This window comes from Emydura macquarii, unplaced genomic scaffold (genome assembly GCF_026122565.2).
Source record: "Emydura macquarii macquarii isolate MOO-44397 ecotype Brisbane River unplaced genomic scaffold, CSIRO-AGI_Emac_v2 contig_573, whole genome shotgun sequence".
Taxonomy (NCBI): domain Eukaryota; kingdom Metazoa; phylum Chordata; order Testudines; family Chelidae; genus Emydura; species Emydura macquarii.
In genome coordinates this window covers 1,420,791-1,441,749 of record NW_027130710.1, presented here as the reverse complement: position 1 = coordinate 1,441,749, position 20,959 = coordinate 1,420,791, and the positions used below count along the sequence as shown (strand labels likewise).

Here is a 20,959-nt window from a genome sequence, read left to right as displayed (position 1 = left end):
CCAGGGTAAGTGATCTGCCAAGAGCTGGCAGCCCCTTTGGGCGGGGGTAGGTGCTGCTTGTACTCAGCACCTCTGAATAGCCGGGTTTGATCGTGTCCAGTCCCATGGGAAAGGCGTGGCCCCAGCCTGCTGAGATAGAAAGGGCCTGCCCTGGAAAGCAGGCCCCTGTTCCAGGATGGAAGGCTGGCCTAGTGGCAAGGCGGCTAACCGTTGACTTAGGAAGTACAGGTTCTAGCCTGCTCTGCCACAGACTTCCAGCCCAGCCTTGGGCATATCACTTAAGTCCAATTCCCAGTGCACCCAGGAGGTTGTGACGGTCCACGCGTTAAAGACTGAGAGGTGCTCGCCTGCTGTGGTCATAGGGGCCAGATAAAGACCGGAGCTAGAGACTCCTAAATAGCAGCAACTGTCCTGGACAGACCCTGGAGAGGATTTTAAAAGCAAATTGACTCAAACCTTCCCCTAAAAACCTCGCTGCATTTAGTCTTGGAGTGCCTCATGGGTGCCAGGTGCCGCCCACATGGCTGAATTGCAGAATCAGAGCCCTAGAGAGCGTGTGTTTAACGACCAATAAAAGTTGTTTTGTTTCATCAGCGCTGATCTTTATTTTTATTATGGTCCTACTCATGCTTCTCCAAGAACTTTTATTTCTCCAGAGATTTTAGGGACACATTGTGCCTACAACATGGGGCTGGCAGCCGGGATTCCTGGCTTAGTCCCTCCTCTGCCTCCTACTCACCTTAAAAGAAGGCCTTGCTGGGCCTCAGTTTCCCCATCTGTAACATGGGGATAAACGACACTGACCAAGTCTGAGAGGTGTGGAGAACGGGGGCTGGGAAAGTGCTGACTTTTTCTGGGTGACTCATGGTGGAGAAGAGACAGGGGTCAGTTTGGGAGGCTGGACACACACAGATGCTGTGGTTCTTTGACACAACACCCAGACCGACGAAGACTCACCACTGCCGTTCATAGATTAGATCATCCAAGCTGACTTCCAGCATTACACAGCCCAAGCCCATCTCTTCCTCTGCCTCCACGCTTCCCTGAGAAATGAAATCAAGCATCTGAGACCACATTCGCTCAATTTCACCTTTAGAACGCAGACCTTTCGGAGGGATTCTGCTAAGGGGGATAACACCCCGGTTTGTGTCTGCCACGCTGAGCCGTAACGACACCTTGCGGCCGTTGGCGCTGCCATCATTAGGTTTCAGAATCAGCAGCCCCGTTAAATGAATGCAGCCGGTCGCACCTCCTTTCGGAGCTCTTGCAGACTCAGGAACGCAGCCCGGCACCGGGGTCCCGTTTCTCCTTCCCAGCTAGAAAGGGCTTTGCTTGAATGAAAGCTGAAATCTAGCAGGACATACTGGATCCTTCACCCCTGCCCCTCCCAAGGAGACCTTCATCCAGAGGAGGGCAGAGTGCGCCGAGGCAGTTATTCCCACCGGCCCTGGACAGAGGCAAACAGGTTCATTTTTACCCACTGTTCAAAACGGAGAAGAGAAGCGCCATGTTCTGCTCACTGGCCGGCCCTGATGGCATGGCTGTGGTGAGAAGCCGGGAGCTGGTGTTCGGGGGATGCCCCCTCCACAACAGATACCAGAGCAACCCGCGGCATGCTGGGCAGGGGTGTTTTGGGGCGTTAGGTCAGGGCTGGGGGGATGGTCCTTGCCCCGTATGCTCAGACCCTTGCACCCCACTCCTGAGTCAGCCACAAGGGGACCTGAGCACTTCTGAAGGAGGGATAACGAAGGTCTGAGAGGGCCACGCCCGGTGGCTTTCCACCCTGTAAATTCAGGTCTGGTCCTGGAATAGTCCGTGGGCGGCTGGGGATCTGGCAGGGTTACAACATCTCACGTGCCAGCCAAGCTCTGACTGCTTCATGCTCCTCGGATTTCACTCAAAGGCCTGACAAACCGGGGGGGAGGGAGGGGCACACTCTCTGTGATCCAGCACCCCCCTTCCCTCCAGATAAAGGCTGAGAAAGCTTTAAGGGGTCCTCCAGCAAGCGCATCGTGGGCCTTCGTTCACCATCAGACAGCAGGCAAGAAGTGGCAGGGTTGTTGTGTCCTTTTGCGGGTCACCTCTGTGGAGACCCGGAGGCAGATGTTCCCTCTCCCTCTAGGAGTCTGCAGAGCAGAGCCGCGTTTTGCCATTGCTGTGACCTCCCCGGAGATCCCGCAGTCAGAGAAACTACGTTTCCAAACCTTTCAGCAAATGGTACATGATCTGACCGTCTCTCAACCCCTGCCTGGAGCACGAAGCGACGTCACAACCAATGGAGAACAAAGCCAACTGCACGCAGGGAAAATTACCAGGAACAAATCTTTCTTAATTTCTATATGTCACTTATATTAGGGAGAGACACTTGGAGAACGCGGTGCTTCTCTGAGAAAGCACAGAGCCTGTTAAGAGGTCAAAGGTGCAGTCTAGATAGCTGATTTCCCAGTTACTGATGTGATGAATTGTTGCATGATTGTAGGATTCTCCTGTCATGCTGCAGGGTGTTAATGGTTACTACGAAGTGGGTCTTTGACACATGGACAATTACAGGCCTGGTGTGCTAAGCGCCTTTTTTTCATGCTAAATGGAAGGAGTAATTAAATGCCCCTTTATGTAGCGATAGCTGGAAGCAATAGAAGCCACCACCCAAAGCGCTAGTCCTTATGGCACAGCCCAAGCAGGGCTAAGGCCATGTGGTCTGAGGAGTTTCTTTGGAACTGGCTGCAAACATGGGTGCTGAGGGATGATTCTGGCAAGCGGGGAGTGTGCCAGAGCAGAAAAAGCCGATAGCGAGAGAAGTTGTCGTGGCCTGGCCCTGAGAGGAAGCCGACAGCCCTCTGGAGAAGCAGACCTGGGGGATTTCTGAGCAAGGAAGCTGCCTGCTGTTTTTAGTTCCTGCTGTGTGCAGGGAAAGAGGACATGGCCAACGTTTCAGCCCACGCCAAGCCAGCCTGTGTCCCCCAGCTACCGGGCAGGCTAGCCTGGAGTTCAGACACACCGCGAGAATCCACGCCGCTCTTACAATGACCGATGAGAGCCCAGGGGCAACCAGGAGAGCCAGGGTGCCATCAGCACCCCACAGCGGCCCTGGAGCCGAAGGGGCCTTCAGTCGGTCCGAACCAGTTCCGAGCCGGTGCAGTCACAGGTGACCAGAACCAGGCTGCTAGTCCCCCCGCTAGCCCACCGGGCACCGGCGGCCTTTGGAAACCTCCCCGAACGTACTGCGTCCGGCAGTGGTGGGTGGGGACCGGCACAGGCAGCCTGGCTCAGAGCAGGCCCAGCTCTGCTTCAGCCCGGCCCGATGACAAGCGATTCACTCCATCAGCACCGCCACAACCGGGGACTGGCTCCGGTCCCGCCTCTCTGCCACCTGGTGCCCGTCTCTGTCCCTTGGCCTGTCCTTCGCCTCTCCTGGCCCCCCGGGATCTTCTCCAGCTCTTGCCAACAACAACCCCCCTTCATAAGCCCCCCCCAGTGCCCTCAGCCTGGTTCAATCCAGCCACGGACCAGAAAGACACTGAGCAAACCAACTCCCTCTCTCTGGCACTGTACGGGGACCACTCCTTCCCAGCGGATAGTGGCAGGCCCTGGCCGGCCCCACTGTCCTGAGTACCAGGAGACTCGGCTCTCCGGCTGCAAGATGTGATGGACAAAGGAGGGCACCGCTCATCTTATACCGTCTCCCCCACCCCCCCACCATCCTGCTGCCCGGGAGAGCCCAGCAGCTGAGAGGATGGGCATGATTTAACCGCCCCAGGGGCAAGAAGCCTGGTGAGATAAGGGTGGAGGGGAATCCTGCATCTCCGCCGGCCCTTTGTGGAGCTGTCTCCCAACCCCAGGACTGTACCTATGCAAGAAATCCAGCCCCTTTCTCGGGGCTCCCCTGTGATCCCCATTCCCAGCCCGTGCCCGCCCCCTTTTCCTAGAGGGCTGTGATCTGTGCTCTCTGGATTGAGAGCGTTTGATCTTTGGTCAGACGCACCCTTCCCAGCAGCTCTCCCTCGGCTGCTTTCTGTGTCTTCCCTGCCCTCCTCCCCTCTGCCAGCTGGGTCACTTCCATGCTCACAGACAGCGGCTGGACTCCCTGCTTGGCTGTTACAGGCGTGGGAGCCGCCGTCCTGACTTAAAGAGACCCGGCCGCTTTCCACCAGCACAGCAGGGTGTCCTGAAAACTGGGCCCTGGATTGGGGTACACCTGTCCCCCCTTTTCTTGGCCTCCTGGGTTCTTTGGTTTTTCACGGTTGGTTTTGGATCCTTCCCCTAGGGGGCAGGCTGCCAGAGGGTCGCCCCTGGGGCTGGCAGAGCCGGGGCGCTGACCCTGGCAGGGACAGCCAGGAGGTAATGAGCCCCCCCGCACCCCCAGGGCACATCACAACTTACATCCCGCTGCTATTTACGCTCCTTCCCTTCTCAGGTCCCGGCAGCGTTGTGCCAGGGCCCAAGGGCATGGCCAGGGGAGGCGGTGGGCCTGTGCCTGCCGCACTTTTGGCCCCACGGTGTCCCAGAGCCGCGGGAACCCCTGCCCTGGGCCCGTGCTTAGCAAAGAAGCAGAGGAACTGAGAAGCAGGCCCCTCCTGTACAGCTAAGGATCAGCACCTGAGCTGCCTAACTGAGTCCGGTTAAACTCGGGTGTCTTTGCAGGGACTCACGAATGGGGCCCTGCAGTGGTTTCCCCAGGAATTGAAATTCGGGGCTGATGAAGGGTGAGACCGGGGGGACGGGCAGCACGGCAGGATAGTAAAAACTGTTCCACGGCCATTTCGTTAGATTTAACTCAGCCTCACCCGCATGGACGTTGGCGACTCCAGCCTACAATGAAGCATTACGGCCGCATCCTTCTTGGCTTCTCCTTGTAATCTTGCGCCACTCTGCTAATGAGCTTCCCGAAGGCCGTGGCGTTCGTCTTGGGTGGCTTCTCGTGTGGCTGGTGCTTGCCGCCCTGCACGAGATGCTCGTGATCTGGCAGAAGGCGACTTCTTTGAGAACACAAAATCCTCCTTGATGCCGAGAAAGAACTCCCTGTCACTACACCAACAGCCGAGCGTCGCGAGAGACGAGTTCCTCCTCCTTTCACCCCAGGAAACAGAGCGCAAAGCTCAGGTCGAACCGCTGGCGATGATAAAAAAGAAATTGGAACCAAATCTTCCGTCCTTCATCGGAGGATATTCTACTCTCTGTTCCAATTCTTTCTTCTATCCCGGTCCCGTAGCAGCCCCACGGCTGGTAGTGCCTCGCTCCACCCAGCTACAGGTGTTTTATCAGACGGGCACCTGTAAAAGATATGTAGAGGTTGATAGGATCCAGAAGTCGCTGTTGTAGATTTGTAAGAATCAAGTGCGTGTACTTTTTCAGCTGCCTTAACAAACCCGTCTTGTCCTCTTCACTTAAGGATACACTAGACGTGCCTTCATTGGTCAACTTCTGGCCTGAAATCTTTGCTTCTCCCAGTGCGTTTTCAAGGGATCTCTCTCTGGTTGCTCCCAGTACAGCACTATTACTGGACAGAGATGGACGACTGTTGGCGCGGGTGCCTGGACGGCATTGTTTAAGGACCCAAGTGGTTCCAACAATAGTCTTACAAGAGAGCGGACGGCGATAATCTTCTCTGAACTTGGTAGCAAAAGGAGCCCACCAACCTCATCCCTGAGATCTGTCCCCTCGTGGTACTTTCCAGAGCCAGTAACCATGGCTGCAGTAATTTTAAGACAACAGCCAAGGGAAGCCAGCTGGTTTTCCCAGGTTGGACTAATTTGAACTTCAGTCCCAGGGTATCGCCTAAATTTTCCAAGATGTTCCGTCCTTTTGGACTCTTGCCCCCCCAAAAAAAAGAGTATAAAGAAGACATTAAATGTCTGGCTTTTTTAATGGCTGTTGAAGATTCTGCAGCTTGTACCAGTGCTAGCCGGAGTAGCTGGCCCCTGCAGTGTGGATAGGAGGGATTAGGGTTACACTTTTCTCTTGTACTCCACCCTGTCTTCCAGAGAAGTTTGCATCTCCATCAAATCCACCAGCAGCCATCTGCCTGGGGTTCAATTTACAAGCATTTCACTCTTCTGAGGTGTGGGTTGTCACAGATGCAGACGATGTGTCTTCCATAACCCGAACAGCTAGAAATGCATCTGCTGGCCCACCACTGACATCAAGGCAGCGTACACGGTGATTTAAGACTTGATGCCCATTTGCATGGGTGCATTCATCAGCCAGGTACGCACAGGTTTTGAATGTGCTGAGAGTTCTTCACTTTTTCAACCGCCGGGTCCTTCACTCTTGCACCGCGTGCTTCTAACCCATCAGCTGAGTGCGGGTGGACTGTTTGCAGACGCAGGGGTTGGGGTGGGGGGATCGGCACATCCAGCTGATGAAGGGCTGGGGCTTCCCCCCCACGAAGGGCTCGTCTACGCATGAAACGCCGCCTGTCAGAATCGCAGCCCACGGGGCAGGCCAGTCAAGATGCTCAGCTGAGCAGCTGGCCTTTCAGCTCCCGCAGCAGGGATAGCCCTGGAGCCCTGCCCAGCACCGCCAGCTGGGGGGTCCGGGTTGGGTCCATCTAGCCCTCACCCTCTCCTGGAGCCGGCAGAGGGAACGGATCTCTTGAAACAGCTGGGCTGGCTGGAAAAGGACAGGAGGCGCGAAAAGGGCAGCCCAATAACAACTAATCACCTCCTTCTCAAAGTGCTTTAGCAGCATTAGCCCCATTTTAAAGCTGGGGAAACTGAGGCACAAGACAGGCCGGTCACCCAGTAGGCCAGCGGCAGAGCCCGGAATAGAACGCAGGTCTCCTGAGCCCGTGCTCTATCCACTAGGCAGCATCGCCTACCGAGACGCAGGTGTCCCAGCTGCAGCCCTCATTGATTCCCTCCCACGAAGGCGGTGACCCCAGAAGGGTTCGTTGCGAACCTCACCAGCCCCTTGGAGCTGCAGCCGGCACGGCACAGCGCGCCCGGCTCCCCCGCCCCCCAGGCTGCACCAGGCAGGAAGTATCCGTTATGTCGGCCGCTCTGAGGGCGGCCAGCAGTTCCCCTTCCTTTTCCTGAGCCCGGGAAGATAACGGGCAACGTTTTCCATGAGCCGCTTCGGTGCTACCCACAGTGTTCGCGTGCAGGCTTGCCCCACACAGGCAACAAGCGCTGACCCCTACCCACGCCGGAGCAGCTGGGCCGTGCCTTATGCCCAGCCTGGCCCGTCTGCCGCGCTGCTCTCCGGCTCAGGCCATCGGGGAGGCAGGGCTGCAGAGCTGGGCTGGAAATCTGCCAGCGGCCGGAGAGCGAACTGATCAATGTGCGCGGCGATGGGCAGATCGACGAAGGAAGGGGTCCGCAGGGAGATGGCGGGCTTCAAAAGCAGGGCGCGAAAGTGACTCGCTAGGCGGGCGTGGCTGGCCAGCTGGATTAGATGGGGCCGGGCGTGTGCGGCGAGAGACAGCGCAGATAGCGGGAAGGGCGTGTGTTGAGTTAAATAGATTAGCCAGAGGCGGCCCAGGGGGGCTGGCTAGCGAGCTGAGCGTGCCAGGGGCTGGAGGGCTAGATAGCTCTGCCAGCTGCCCGCGCGGGGCGCCAGATAAGGCTACGCCGTGTGCATGGCACTGCACAGAAGACGCCATCTGCGCAGGGCGACGGTTATGGTAGGGCCTACAAAAACTAGGAGCCCTGCCGGGGGGTTCGGGAGCACCACCCGCTGGCACCCTGGCTCTGACAGCACCCCCACAGCGGCTCCTTTCCCGAATGGGGCTGGTGCCAATGCAGGGCGCAGCTGGCTGGCGCGGGTGAATCACTGCCCACAGGTGGGGGGAGCACAGATTGGACCTGGGGGGGCATGACCCCACTAAATCCAGCAACGGAGCATGTTGTAATTAAAGGGCGGGTCTAGAAACCGCTGCCCTGTACCGGCGAGAACCCCAATGGCTTAAGCATGTGCCATATTCACTATAGTGCCAACGCCTAGGAGGAGTCTACGTTAGCTGCGGGAGCAGGAAGAGCTGGGCTCTCACCTGGCCATCACAGCACCCTTCCCCATGGCCAAGGAGGAGGCGCAGGGGCTGCGGCGGGCCCGGACTGACGGTCATTTCTATAGCGCCAGCCCATGGCGGCTGGATGGCAGGGGGTCACGCAGCGACCCGCGCGCTGAGAACCCGCTCTGCACGGCCGTCCTGGGTGAGTCCCAGCCAGCCTGCGAGGCGGAGGCCGGTTGCGTTATCAGCGAGAAAATCAGCCCAGGGGTTTCGGGGCTGAGTGTGGCCGTCCCCAGGGCGGGGCTGACGAGCGCCTTCCACAGGGGGATCTTCCCACCAGTGCCACGGGTTGAAATCTACCCCCAGGGCCGTGTGGGGAGGAGACCTGGGCACTGAATCCACAGGTTCCCCCTAAGTAGAGAGACTCAGATGTGCACAGAGCAGCAGCCGTGCCGGGGGGGAACCTAGTCTCACCCCCGCCACGGCTCGCCCTGGCCACATGCCAGGCTCCAGCGGGCGGGAGTCCCGGCCTCTGCCCGCCCCCGGCTTGATTTGCTGCACCCGGCTGCGAGTCCAGCTGGGGCCACCTTCATTTTTTTTCTCATTGTCACCTTAAGTCCCTCCCTCCCTCCCCCGCAGAGTCACGGGGCGCCTGATAGCGGAGCACGGGCGGGCACAGTGCCGCCTGGGGGAAGTCTCCGCAGCGTGGGCACCCACCCCACGGCTCGGCCCAGCCCGGAGACCTGGGTGCAAAGCGTGCAGTGGCTTAAAGACACAGCACCGCTTTGCCGCCGGCTGGGTGGGCTCAGCCCTGTAGGAGCTGGGCCGGGGGGCTGGGCTCCGGGGGCTGGCCCGCGGCGAGCTTCGGGGGCGCAAAGAAGCGAGGGATTGTGCGGCACGTAAGGTCGCGGCCAGGCCCACCGGGGCGCCAGAGACCGGGATGTCTCCGGCGCCCCCTGAATCCTGACACAGGGCGATCAGCTCCTCCCCGTGGGACGGCAGGCGGGAACCGTCTTCGCACTTGCTCTCCGTGGGAATCTGTTGCAACCCGCTCCACACGGGGAATCTGCCGGATACCTGCCCCCTCCGTGCCCGGTGGGCATCTCCCGGGCGGCCCGTGGGCGTGCAGGCCGGTTTGTGCACGCACCGGGCAGGGGCAGGCTGGGTGGTGACAGGGAGATTTTCTCTCTTTCCCACTCAAGCCTTTTCCTTATCAGTGTGATGAGAGCAACAGGTCTCGGGTGGGGCCGGGCTGGATGAGGCCCTCTCCCCGGGGGCGGGGTGGGTGCAAGGCCGAGGGCGCTGGAGGGGAGGTCGGGGTGACTTGCTCAGTCACCCCCCAACGCAGCTGTGTGCGCAGACCTCCCCGCTCCCGTGCATCTGGAGATCCAGGCGGGCGCCTTGGCCAGCGCTGGGGTGGGCGGCGGGGTCGCAGGGCTCCCACACGGCAGGCGCCGGAGGAAGAGACTGGCACAGGGCAGCCGGCTGTGACAGCGGGCGCCAGCCACCTGCTCTTGGCAAGAGACCGCTGTCGGGCTCCTGGCGTGACCGCGGCTGACGCGGGCGTTGACGTCAAGAGTTGCTCAACTGGCTACCTTTGCACCAAGCCGGCCCGGGCAGCCTGTGAACGCCGCGTGCACTCGGGCGTGAATAGGAACGAAAGGACAGCAGTGTGTGTGTGTGTGTGAGTGTGTGTGTGTGTGTGTGTGTGTGTGAGAGAGAGAGAGAGAGAGAGAGAGAGAGAGAGCAAAAACAAGAGATAGGACTCTGTGTGTGTGTGAAGACAGCGTGTGTTAGGACAGCATGTGTGTGACAAAACTCTGTGTGTGTGTCTTAGGACAGCGTGTGTGTGTGTGTGTGTGTGTGTGTGTGTGTGTGTGTGTGTGTGTGTGTGTGTGTGTGTGTGTGTGTGTGTGTGAAGACCAAGGCCGGATTCTGTAGCCCCAGGGTGGGTCCGACCCCTGCGCCCCTCCCGGGGGCGGCCCGGCACTGAGCTGGGGGCTGTGGGACACGCCAGGGCGGCGCTCCCGGCCAGCGGACGCTGCGGTGCTGATCCCCGGGGCCGGGAATCGACGCGCTGAGCTCGGCCAGGGAAGGATGCGTGAGCCGCCCTGGCCGGCGCGGCAGGCGCTTGTCTGACCTGGGCCCGGCCGGCTCCATCGCTCACACTTGCGTCTCGCGTTGGCCTCCGTCCGCATGAATCTCCTTCCGCTTCACGCTGGTTGGCGCCAGGGCTGAGGGCGACACAGGCGCAGCGGGCGAAGGGAAAGCTGGGGCACGGGGGGGACGGGACGCTGGGCCTTGGGACTGGCGCCTCAGTGGGCATCCCGCCATCGGGGCTGGACGCCATGGGGCAGGAGGCGGCACGTGGAAGGGTTGGGGTGCAACCCGCAGGACTGGCGTAGCCCAGAGGAGCGCGCGGGGCCGTGGGTCTGCTCCCTGGCGGCCTCTGGCTGGCGCATCCCTCCCCTGCGCCGCCCTCGGTAGCAGCCCCTTGCCCAGCTCGCTGCCATGGGGCCTGCAGAGGGGGGCTGTATTGCTCTGCCCCCCCCCCCCCGGTACCCCTCTACCCCCAGCATCTCTTGCTGTCAGGCTGTTGCCATGGCGACGGCAGCCATGCTCCGCTCTGCTTCGTTAGCCCCGCTGTCGTCGTTAGCCAGGCGGCTGCTGGGTCCTGTGGGGCCCGGAGGAAAGAAGGGGCAGCAAGTTGGGGGCACGGGGCAGCTGGGCCAGGCCTGGCACCTTGCCTCCTTCCTGCCCTGGGGGCCGGTGGGGCTGGGAATACGATGGGCCCCAGGTTCAATCTCTCTCACACACCCCAGCTCTAAGCAAGCCCCCCCCGCCCCATCCTACAGCCCCGTCCCCTGCCACCCCCGGTGCGGAAGGAAGCCGGGAGGCCAGGAAATGACTCAGCCAGGGAGCAGCTGCTTTTCCCTTCCTGAGGGGCTGGACGTGGGGGCCGCTTTGGCCGGGCGCTGCCTGGGGCCTGGCCATGATGGCCCCCGGGGGGGGGGCGCCAGCACCTTGAGGCTTCCCGCCGCTCGAGAGACACCAGACCTGCGCAGGAAGCGGCTGGGCTGGGGCCGCGACAGGCCGCCCCGGTGCCTTTTGGCTCCGAGGTCACCGGTCCAAAAGCCAGCCCCGGCCGGCACTGACTCAAAGCTGCTGCGATCCCCACGGGCCGGGACCCGGCCCACAGAGAGACCAAGGAACGAGCAAGGGGGCAGGGGCCTTGGACCAGCCCGGGCACCAGGGCAGGGTGGCAGGGGGCTCCCGGAGCTTTGTCAGCCCGGGGACAAATCCTGCTTGGCCTGGCGGCGCTGAGCCGCGCTCGAAGGAACCGAAAGCAACAACTCACCAAAAGTGACACCTCTGGCCAGGGTGACCACCTCCCTCTTCAGCTGCCCCTGCACCGGAAGCCGGCTCACGGCTTTGGTCTTAACCTCCGAGGTCAGGACCTGCCTCCAGCAGAGACGGCTTCTTCGCCCACAACCCACCAGGACAGCAGCGTTCTTCTGGGGCGGTCGGTGGAGGGCCCCTGCCTGTGGGGCCAGTTACCCCAGGAGCCAGAAGACGAGACGGTTACTTACCTCGAGATGCGTTGCTCACGTCCATTCCACCGTTGGTGCGTGCGCGCCCCGTGCACGGTTTCTGGAACATTTTTCCCCTTAGCAGATCCTGGCGGGCCGGCTTTGATCCTGGAGGGTGGCCCCGGAGCCCCACGTGCGTGGCGCGGTGTATGAGGCGCTGCCGGCCCTGCGCCCCCTCAACGCCGACAGCCGGGCCGGGTCATGGAATGGACGTGAGCCACACATCTCGAAGAACAAGTGCTCGCGCGTGTCCGTTGCATTGCAGGTGACCTGGGGGCAGTGCCTTGGAGTTCACAGCTTGGTTGACTGCGACACCGCCCTGCCGAATCTGGCGTCACCCCGCGCCTGGTGTACGCTAGCACAGTGGGATGCGCAGGTAGGCACCGACCACCCCGTAGCAGCTCCGCGTCTGTCCTGCATGGGCACCCGCCCCACGAATGCGGCAGAAGACGCCTGCGCGCTGGCGGAGCGAGCTGTGACGTTGGCCGGGAGGGGAACCGTTGCCAGCTGGTAGCAGAAGTGCGTGCAGGCGGGTATCCGGGAGGAGATTCGACACGACGAGACAGGTAAGCCCTTCATCATCCTTTCGGCCACCGCGACGACCAGCTGCGGGGACTTCTGGAACGGCTTCATCCTCTCTGAGCAGGAAGCCAGGGCTCTGCGTGCATCCAGCGTGTGCCATCTCTTCTCCTCTTCGGGAAAAACACTGGCAGGAAAACGTCCTGGTTGGTGTGGAACTGTGATGCCACCTTGGGCGGGAAGCCGGGTGAGGCCTCAGCTGGACCTTATCCTTATAAAAATTGTATCGGGCGGCTCCGAGGTGAGAGCCCTGATTTCGGACACCCTCCTCGCCGATGTGATAGCTACTAGGAAGGCCACTTTCCATGACCGTAGCAGAAGAGGGCAAACTGCCATGGGCTCGCGTGGTGCCCCCGTCAGTCTAGAGAGGACCAAATTCAGGGCTTCCTGCTACTCATCAGAACGGTTTGCACCTGAGACGAGCCAGCTTCCTCTTCCAGGCTCAGCCGTTCAACCTCCGCACCGGCAGGTGGAGGGACTCCAGGTCCGGGTGCGGAAGGTGCCGCTGGTCCTGGGAAAAGTAGGTCGTGCCACCGTGGTAGCTCCAGGGGAGGGCGACCGACAGTTCCAGGAGTGTCGTGAAGGAGTGAGGATGACCCTGGCCTTGTCTTTCCTGATCTTTAATAGGACCTTGCGTATTAACGGGACGGGAGGGGAGGCGTACAGCAGCCCCCCTGACCAGGGACTGAGGAAGCCGTCTGACCCTGGAAGGAGCAGAACTGGCTGCACTTCTTGTTGACCTTGGAGGTGAAGAGATCCACGTGGGGACACCCCCACCTCCGGAAGACCATGTCGGCGACTGACGAGCGGAGCCCACACGTGGGAAGGTACCAAGGACCTGCTGAGCCGGCCCGCTGTGGCGCTCCTGGTCCCAGGGAGGTGAGAGGCCACCAGGGGAAAATTGTGGCCTATTGCCAGATTCCAGGGACCCACCGCCTCCAGACAGAGGGCTGAGGAACGAGCGCGGCCCGGTCTGTTGATGTAGTGCATTGCGGGCGTTGGCCGTCAGGACCTGAGTCACCTTTGTGGACAGCCTCGGCCAAACGGGAGGGCTGGAAACGGGTAGCGGGAACCCCCCGCCACAAACCTGAGGAACCGTCTGTGACCCGGCAAGATCGATATGTGAAAACATGTGTCCGTCACGTCGAGGGCAGCAGACCATCTCCTGGATCCAGGGAGGGGATGATAGAGGCCAGGGAAACCACGCGGACTTTTTGCCGTCTGATGTACCTATTTAGGCCCCTCAGGTCCAGGATGGGTCCGAGTCCCCCCTTTGGCCTTCGGGATGAGGAAATATCGGGAGTAGAAACCTCGACCTCTCATATCCAGCGGGACCCTCTCTACGGCTCCCAGCACGAGAAGATTGCGCAGCTCTGGTAGGAGGAGTTGCTCGTGAGAGGGTCCCTGAGGAGGGACTGGGATGGGAAGGTGCGGGGAGGGGGCCAGGGAAGTTGGAGGGTACAGCCTGTTCCCAACGGTGCCCAGGACCCAGCCCTCCGATGTTCTATGGGCCCAGGCCGGGAGGAAAGGAGCGAGACGGTTCGGGAAAGGTGGAGAGGCAGGATCCAGGTATGAGGCTGGAACGCTGCCCTCGTGCGCACCATCAAATGCGAGTCACTGCCTGTCTGAGCGCCGGGAAGCAGGCGGCTGCGCGGTCGAGGAAGAAGATGGGCCCTGCCTGCGCTGCCTAATGTTTCTCTCTGTCTCTCAACTCCTGTAGGCCCCGAAGCGCTGCGTCGGGAACCTGGGCTGCTGCTGCTGGCTCTGCTGGGCCGAAACTGCCTCCTGGAAGCTTGGGGCGTGTACAGACCCAACGAGCGCAGAGCTGCCCGTGAGTCCTTAAAGCCCTTGGAGCGTCGCATCCATCTGCTCCGAGAAGAGGGCAGCCCCGTCGAACGGTGGGTCCCGTATGGACGGCTGCACTTCCTGGGAGAGGCCGGACGACTGGAGCCGCGAGCAACGGCGCACGGAGATCCCCGAGGCCATGGACCCTGCCGCCGAGTCGGCCGCGTCTGAGACAGCCTGTAAGGCTGCTCTGGCCACTGTCCTGCCCTCCTCCAAAACCGGGGAGACGTCTTGGGCCTGATCCAAGGCACGGCTTCCCCACGCCGCTTGAGGGAGTCCCACAAGTTATAATGACACCTCCCTACCAATGCCTCTTGGCTGGTGACGCAGAACCTGGAGCCTGGCAGTAGCATACATTTTTCTCCCAAACAAGTCCAGTTTCTTGCTGCCCTTGTTTCTGGGGTTGAGCCAGGCTGTCCCTGCCTGTCCCTCTCATTTGCCACCTCCACCACTAGGGAGCTGGGCGCAGGGTGGGTGAACAAGCATGTGAACCCTTTCACGGGAACGTAATACTTCTCTTCACCCTCTTCGAGGTCAGGGGCAGCGAGGATGGAGTCTGCCAGACACCCTTGGCCAGCTTCAGGACCCCTTCCTGCACCGGCAGGGCGACGCGGGATGGCACCACCGCTGCCACCATGTTAAACAGGTCGTCCGTCTGCTCCTGTGGCTCTTCCGCTTCTAGTCCGAGGTTGGAGACCACCCTCTTTAGGAGCTCCTGGTGCGCCCGGAAGTTGTCCAGGGGAGCCAGTGGGCCTGCCCCCAGTGTCTCGTCCGGGGAGGAAGAGGATGACTGACCCGGTGCACGGGAGCCCCCGCAATGTACCCTCCAAGCGCCTGTGCAATGGTGAGCTTGGGCTCAGGGGTGGTTGAGCATCACTGGCTTGTCTTCTAAGTGATCGGTCTTTTATTCTTGTTAGCTGCTCCTACAGCACTTCTGGCTGGCTGCACAGAGAAGCAGCAAACGGCCAGGTGGGAGACTAGGAACATAGGAGAGAAAAGCTTCCACACCGACTCCAAGCCACTTTTGTGCAGCAGAAAGGAAATCCCCAGCCGTGCGGCGCAGGGCAGCGGGTGCCACTAGACGTGGGTCTCCAGCTGCTGCTTGGGACCGGGGGGGCCGCTAAAAACTCTGTGCCCCAACGACGCTAAGTCATCATCTGGGCTGCAGGGAGAAGCCGGCTGTTCTGCAGCAGAGACGCGCCCCCTCAAAATCCCAGCTCCTTTTCCAAATACGTCAGCAGAGCAGTTGCACAAGGTCGCGTCAGGCAGAATTGGGCGCTAAAATCTAGGTCTTTAACGGAGCAGATCCAACTCTTAGCTAGGACGTCCTGTTTCCCTGATCACTGCAGGAGTCAAACAGCAAGAGACCGCTCCTTCGCTCGCTGATCCAAGCCTGCCTCTCCAGCCAGCACTCTGCCCAAAACGCTTTCTCTCAGGGCTGCATTACCGGCGCGTCTGCTGCTGTCTGCTCGGCTTTTAGGCTGCTTCCGCCTCTTCTCCCAGGTAGCCGGTGAAAGGCCAGGATCTGCTGAAACGCACGGTCCTGTCGGACTCCGTATATAGCTATGGGGTAAGAAGTTACGTGAGCTTGGGAGACGCCCGTTGCTCGTGCTGCAGTGACTAAAAGGGTGGTGAAACCTCCCCCCCGTCGGGCGTTAAAGGACCATTGACCAGCGGGGGAATTGTGCACAAGAGATCCACCATTCACCGAGAGAGAGCTGCGCAAGCCGCACACAATGAGAATCGCACAACGCTGCGATTGAGCAAGGCGCAGCAGGTCATGGCCGGGCCAGGGACATGGAGGGAGAGTATAAAACAAGGGAGGGGGCAGCAGGAGACCCCCCCTCTCCTCCTCCACTTACGCTGCAGGCAACAAGAGCGTTGGGAAAACGAAGGCTCGAACGGAGGGGACCGGTCCCAGCCTGCGTACCGCCAGCTGTAGCCTCCCTGCCCCAGCCAGCGGGGGAGAGAAGCTGCTTGGTTCAACTCTCGCTTGGTCTCGACGGTGGAAGTTTTCCTCTCTCTCTGTGCCGATGTATTTTCAAACTTCTCGCTCGCTCTGGCTAGCCGCTCGTCTTCGCTTTGCCCTGCTGCTCTGTGCCCGCCTGGCGCCACGGTGGCATTTACCCCTGTCCCTAAGTCAGACTCCTCTCCTCACTCACGCCCACCGGGCAGCGGTCCGGATGACGCCGCATGCCGGGCGAAGCCGGCCTGGCGCCTTCCCTTTACGAACCTCCGCGCGTCCGTCCAGGTTCTTCTGTCAGCGCGGAGCAGCCGCGGCCCGATTCTTCTCTGTGCTCTGCTCTCGCTCAGGAGTGATCGTGGGGTGGCCTGCGTGTCCCGCTGGAAGATGCCGGCGCCCCTGCCCGCGTCCCCTCGCTCACTAGCTGCCTTGTCCGGCTGTCGTCAGGGCTTCGGGGTCATCTCTCGTCCAGCTGTTTCGTGAATGCCCAGGCTGGCGCCCCAGAGCCCGGGTGGGAGGGCAGAGGTGCTGCTTTGGATGAAGAGCCCAGGGGTTGAAATATAAAGGGGAAAGAACGGGGGTGTCAGCTCCCGGTCTGGGAAGGGAGGGGCTGCACCAGCACGACGAGCGCGCCCGGCCTCTGCAACCTGCCAGAACCCAGCAAAATACCACGAAAACTGATGATCCGTCCACGGATGGAAGTCACAGCCCCACCCTGCTAGCCCCTCCCTGGGCTTCCCAGCTCTGCCCGTGACCCGCAGCCCCCTGTGATGCCAGCCCTGGGTGCCCCCGGCCCATACCCACACAGCACCAAAACCCGTGTCCCCCAGTGGGCAGCCGCCCAACTCCGAGGTGCCGCTGCCACCAACCTCTGACGTCTGGGGAAAGGACAGAAATGTCCCCATGGGGGCGAGAGCCAGAGAACAGCCACGTTTCCTCTGGCAAAACCGCTGCTCAGCCCCCCCGGCCTGGCCTGCAGCCCTGCCCCTTGCCAGCCAGCCAGCTGCCCCCTCCTCCAGGCTTCGGGCAGAAGATGGTTCCTGGGCACCCGGCTGCTTTGCCGAGGTTCTGCCACCCTCTAGTGGCCTCCAGGATGAAATAATGGACCACGAACGCCTGGCTGCACCGGAACTGTGCCCACAGCGGCTGTCTGGGCCTCGTCTCTCCTGGCCAGCTGAAGAGCAGAGCGGCGAGGCCTGGGGGGCTGCTCGCGTTTTCTGGGGGAGGCCGGAGGGCAGCGTGAAGCTGCCGGGAGCTCTGCCATCTCCGCCGACTCCAGTGCCTGGGCCAGGGGCCTCCAGGGTAGAGCTAACAGCAGGAGCGGCTGCAGCTCACGCTAGAGGCCAGGCCCCGGCGCTGGGACACGCTCAGAGCCCCCGGGAACAGGGCCCTGAGATTTCCAGGCCCAAGGGAAGGAGGACAAGGAGCCAGGCGCTGAGTCCCCTCCCGTCCTGTCCCTCCCCCAGCAGACACTCAGCACCACGGGCAGGGCAGGGCTCGCTGCCCGACGTGCCCCAGGCCACCCCCAGACGTGACAGCATCTCCGTGGCGCACCAGGGACCTGTAATGGACACAGCTGGCATGTCGGGCGACCCCTGGCTGTGGCTTCCTCCAGGGAGCCCCCACGGGGTAGGGGGAACAGAAGGGGGCACGTTACTATTGCCTGAGCCCCACAGCCAGGCCTGGGCAGGAAAGAGGCCAGAGGCCAATCGCTGCCTGGGACGGGGAGCACAGGGCCATGCTGGGGCCAGGGAGCGCCCGGCTGCTCTAACGGGGTGCTAGGCTGACGCCACGCCTGGCCGGGGCAGTGGGCTATTCACCACGCTGGGCCCTGGCTGGCATAAGCCGGGAGCAGGCAGTGCAGGACGTGAGCCGCCCCCAGGGCAACGGCAGAGGCAGGATCTGGGCAAGCAGGGGCCACACGCCCGCTCGCTCAGTGGGCAGCCCAGCGCAGGCTGGATCCCGAGGGTGAACGAGGGGTGCACAGGCCTGGCCCATAGGCGCTGGCTGCCCCTGCCCTGGGCAGCTTGTGGGGTGAGAGGAAGAAGGGGGGGCAGGAGCAGAGCCGCACCATGGCAGAACCTCAGCTTTTATTGGGGGCAGCCAGAGCCAGCGCCGCGCTCGGTTCTTTTCTTTCTTTAAAACCACAATAAATAAGTCAGGCTGGGGGGAGCGGGGGGGGGGGGCACAGTAATGCCTGGGGGGCAACACAGCTTGCACCGCTCTCCCCCCGCCTGGCTTTTGGCACAACACGATCAGCGCTCCGGGAGCAGCCTTTCCCCCTCACAGCCGCACGTTTCAGTGTCTGAGTGAGAAACCAGGACCAGCGAGCAGCCCGGGCCCACGGTGCTGGGAAGGGGCCAGGAGGGGGGGTTGATCCTAGCAGCCTGAGGGGGGGCAGCACCTGGTGCCAGCAGAGCAAAGGGGGCACAGCGGCAGAGGGCAAAGCAGTGGGTTTTCTGTGGAGATGAAGGAAAAGCTGCAGCGATCCCGGAGGGGAAGGGGGGTTTTTCCAACAGGGGGGCAAACGAGCAGCATGCAGAGAGCCGGGCAAAGAGCTCAGGCAGAGAGCTGACACACAGCCAGCCCCTGGCCCAGGGAGGGAGGGCTTCCCAGTGCTGAGCTGCCCGGGATGAGTCTCAAACCTGCTGCCCCACAAGTCGGGAGGGGGTTCATCTCCGCTGGGCGAGGGCCGCCCTCGCCCTGAAACAGATCAGCAGAGCCAGGCTCCTGCGAGCGCCGCATGCGGAGGGCAGCGAATTGCCATCAGAGCAGGGGTGGAAGAAGGGCTGGGCCGTGGAGCCCTCACTGACCCTGCGCCCGCTGCCGGGGGAGACAGGCTGAGGGCTCACCGGGCAGCCATGCCACAGGGGCTTGGGTAACAGCAGAGCTGACACGGAGCCAGGGCCCGTGGGCCGGGGTAGAGCAGCCCCCATGGCATGTAGCGCCTGCACAAGGAGCTCAGCTGGCCAGGCTGGGGGAATGGGCTGCCCAGAGGGGCATGGTAGGGGGCACTGCTGGGAGCCAGGGAGGGCACCAGGCCAGCAGCTTTGCTCCTAGAGGGAGCAGTGGGGTTCAGGATGCATCAGGCGTGGAGTCAGAAACATCCTGTGTCCCCCCCAGCAGGCAGGGCAGCTGCCAGCTGTCCAGGGAGACAGCACGGGGGCTGAGGGGCTCTCCTGCAAGGGCTGGAGGGCAGGGGGCCCACGCGGAGCCTGGGACACGATCTTCAAACACCTGAATCCAGCCTGGGCCCAGCTACCGGGGTGCGGATGGGAAGCAGCAGAGCAGGGGCTCTGCTCTGGGGCAGGGCTGGGGAGTGGAGGTAGAAGGAAGAAGGGCGGGGGACCCCCAGTAAGCAGAGCTTTCCCCCAGGCTCCATAGCCTTGCAGGGTAAACTCGGACCCCCGCCCCCCTGCAGCCATGTTTAGAAAACCAGCCCCCCATTGCCAGTCACGCTGGAGACAATCGGCTGCTGGCGAGGACAGGGTTTAAAGTGACAACGCCCAGCCCCAGCCTGCCGCGCCAACAGCCCCGTGCAGTGCTTCCGTCACGCTGTGGGGTAGAGCCGGGCCACGCCCAGCCAAGCAGCAAGTGCCCATTCTTCGGTCATGGCAGTTCCCCAGCACACGGGGCTCTGAAAACCCAGCCCCCAGGGATCCTAGGGAAGGGGCGGCAGGGTGGAGAGGTAGGGGGTGCAGGATGCACGGTGGGAGAGATCTGGGGTTACACAGCCAGGAGGGGGCTGCATCCCCAGCAGTGCCGGGAGCCCAGGGCTACACCCCATGGCCAGGAGCTATGGAGGGCATTAGCCACATGAGCTCTGATCTTTGGGGAGGAACCGCCCCAAGAAGGAAAAGGGAACGTTCTCCTCCTTCTGGAGGAAAGAAACTGATGGCGGCAGCTTTCCCGTCTGCAACGTAGCTACTCTGTTTCTTGGAGGGGGTGGGCTGGGCTCTGACAATGCCACCTGCCGCCCTGAGCAGCAGCCCCCAGCAAAGGGGTAGGCTGAGGCCAGAAGCTAGCTGAGGATCTCCTGAGCACGCTGGCGCGGGAGGGATCTGGGGGCAGGGTAAGGTGGAGCCAGCCCGCAGGCTGGAGCCCCTCGGGGAGTTAAAACTCAAGCTTCCCGCCAAGGGAGGTCAGTGAAAGGCAACAAGCTAGAGCGATGGACAAGGACTCCAGGCGTGGGCGTTTAGTTTACAAGGTCTGTAGTTAAGGACGGAGACGGGGGGGTGAGCGAGAGACAGACAGACAGAGCGTGCTGCAGCTGGGTCTACGAGAAGCCCTTGTAGGCGTCCAGGTTGAAAGCGGTGTCCAGGAAGCGCTGGAGCTCCGTCAGGTGCGTCTTCTTGTTGCCAGTGGCTGGTGCGGCAGCTGGGTCACGGCCGGCGTACCTAGGGCACGGGTGGGAGAAGCAGCAGCTGAGACAAGGGCCAGCGCAGGGGTGGGGCGTTATGCTGGACTGAGGCCCTGGTCTAGCACCAGGGAAGCGGCCTGGAGGAGAGAGGGCTGGAGCCTGCCAAGATCTCACCAGTCACCTGGTCGAGAAATTCTATGGCATGTGCAGACCCCCTGCCCAAAGCCCAGCCCCCCACCAACCAGCGCTGCCCCACAGCTGGCTGCCGGCCACAGCGCTGACCCGCGTCCAGCCCTTGTCCCTCACCGAGGATCTCGGACGCAGTCACCGGCTTGCAGAGCGTGCAATGAAAGCACCAGGACCACCCAAGAGAGCCCCACGGCTGCTCCCGCATGGGACTGACACCAGGGGCAGCACACCACGCCGCCTAGCCCGGGGGAAGTTCTGAGAGCAGGACGCAGCACGGCTGCCATCAGCACGTGGCGGCGGGGAGAGGCGACCCTTACCACACGGGCTTGGCGCGGTCGATGGTCGTGCGGAGCCGTGGTTTCACGTAGTCGTAGTAGCCCTGGTTCTTGTGCTCCTCCTGACACCAGACCAGCTCGGCATTGGGGTATTTCAGCACTTCCTTCTGGAGGAGGTCGAAGGGGAACGGAGACAGCTGCAGGGGAAGG

At 61.9% G+C, this 20,959-nt stretch overlaps 1 protein-coding gene across 4 annotated transcripts in view; it reads right to left on the bottom strand.

Moving 5' to 3' along the window:
* The window catches only part of OGDH (oxoglutarate dehydrogenase), a 145,525-nt gene that overhangs the window by 57,258 nt on the left and 67,308 nt on the right, over nt 1-20,959 (bottom strand). For 3 of the 4 annotated variants that reach the window (XM_067540334.1, XM_067540331.1, XM_067540333.1), the window contains 2 exons: nt 20,792-20,946; nt 18,109-20,322 (listed from right to left, as the gene is read on the bottom strand). In XM_067540334.1, coding sequence (XP_067396435.1) covers nt 20,202-20,322; nt 20,792-20,946 — 276 coding nt within the window. In that variant the 3' untranslated portion in view covers nt 18,109-20,201. Of the gene's footprint in view, nt 1-18,108; nt 20,323-20,791; nt 20,947-20,959 lie in introns of those variants that run through there. The other variant, XM_067540332.1, reaches the window with a different exon arrangement.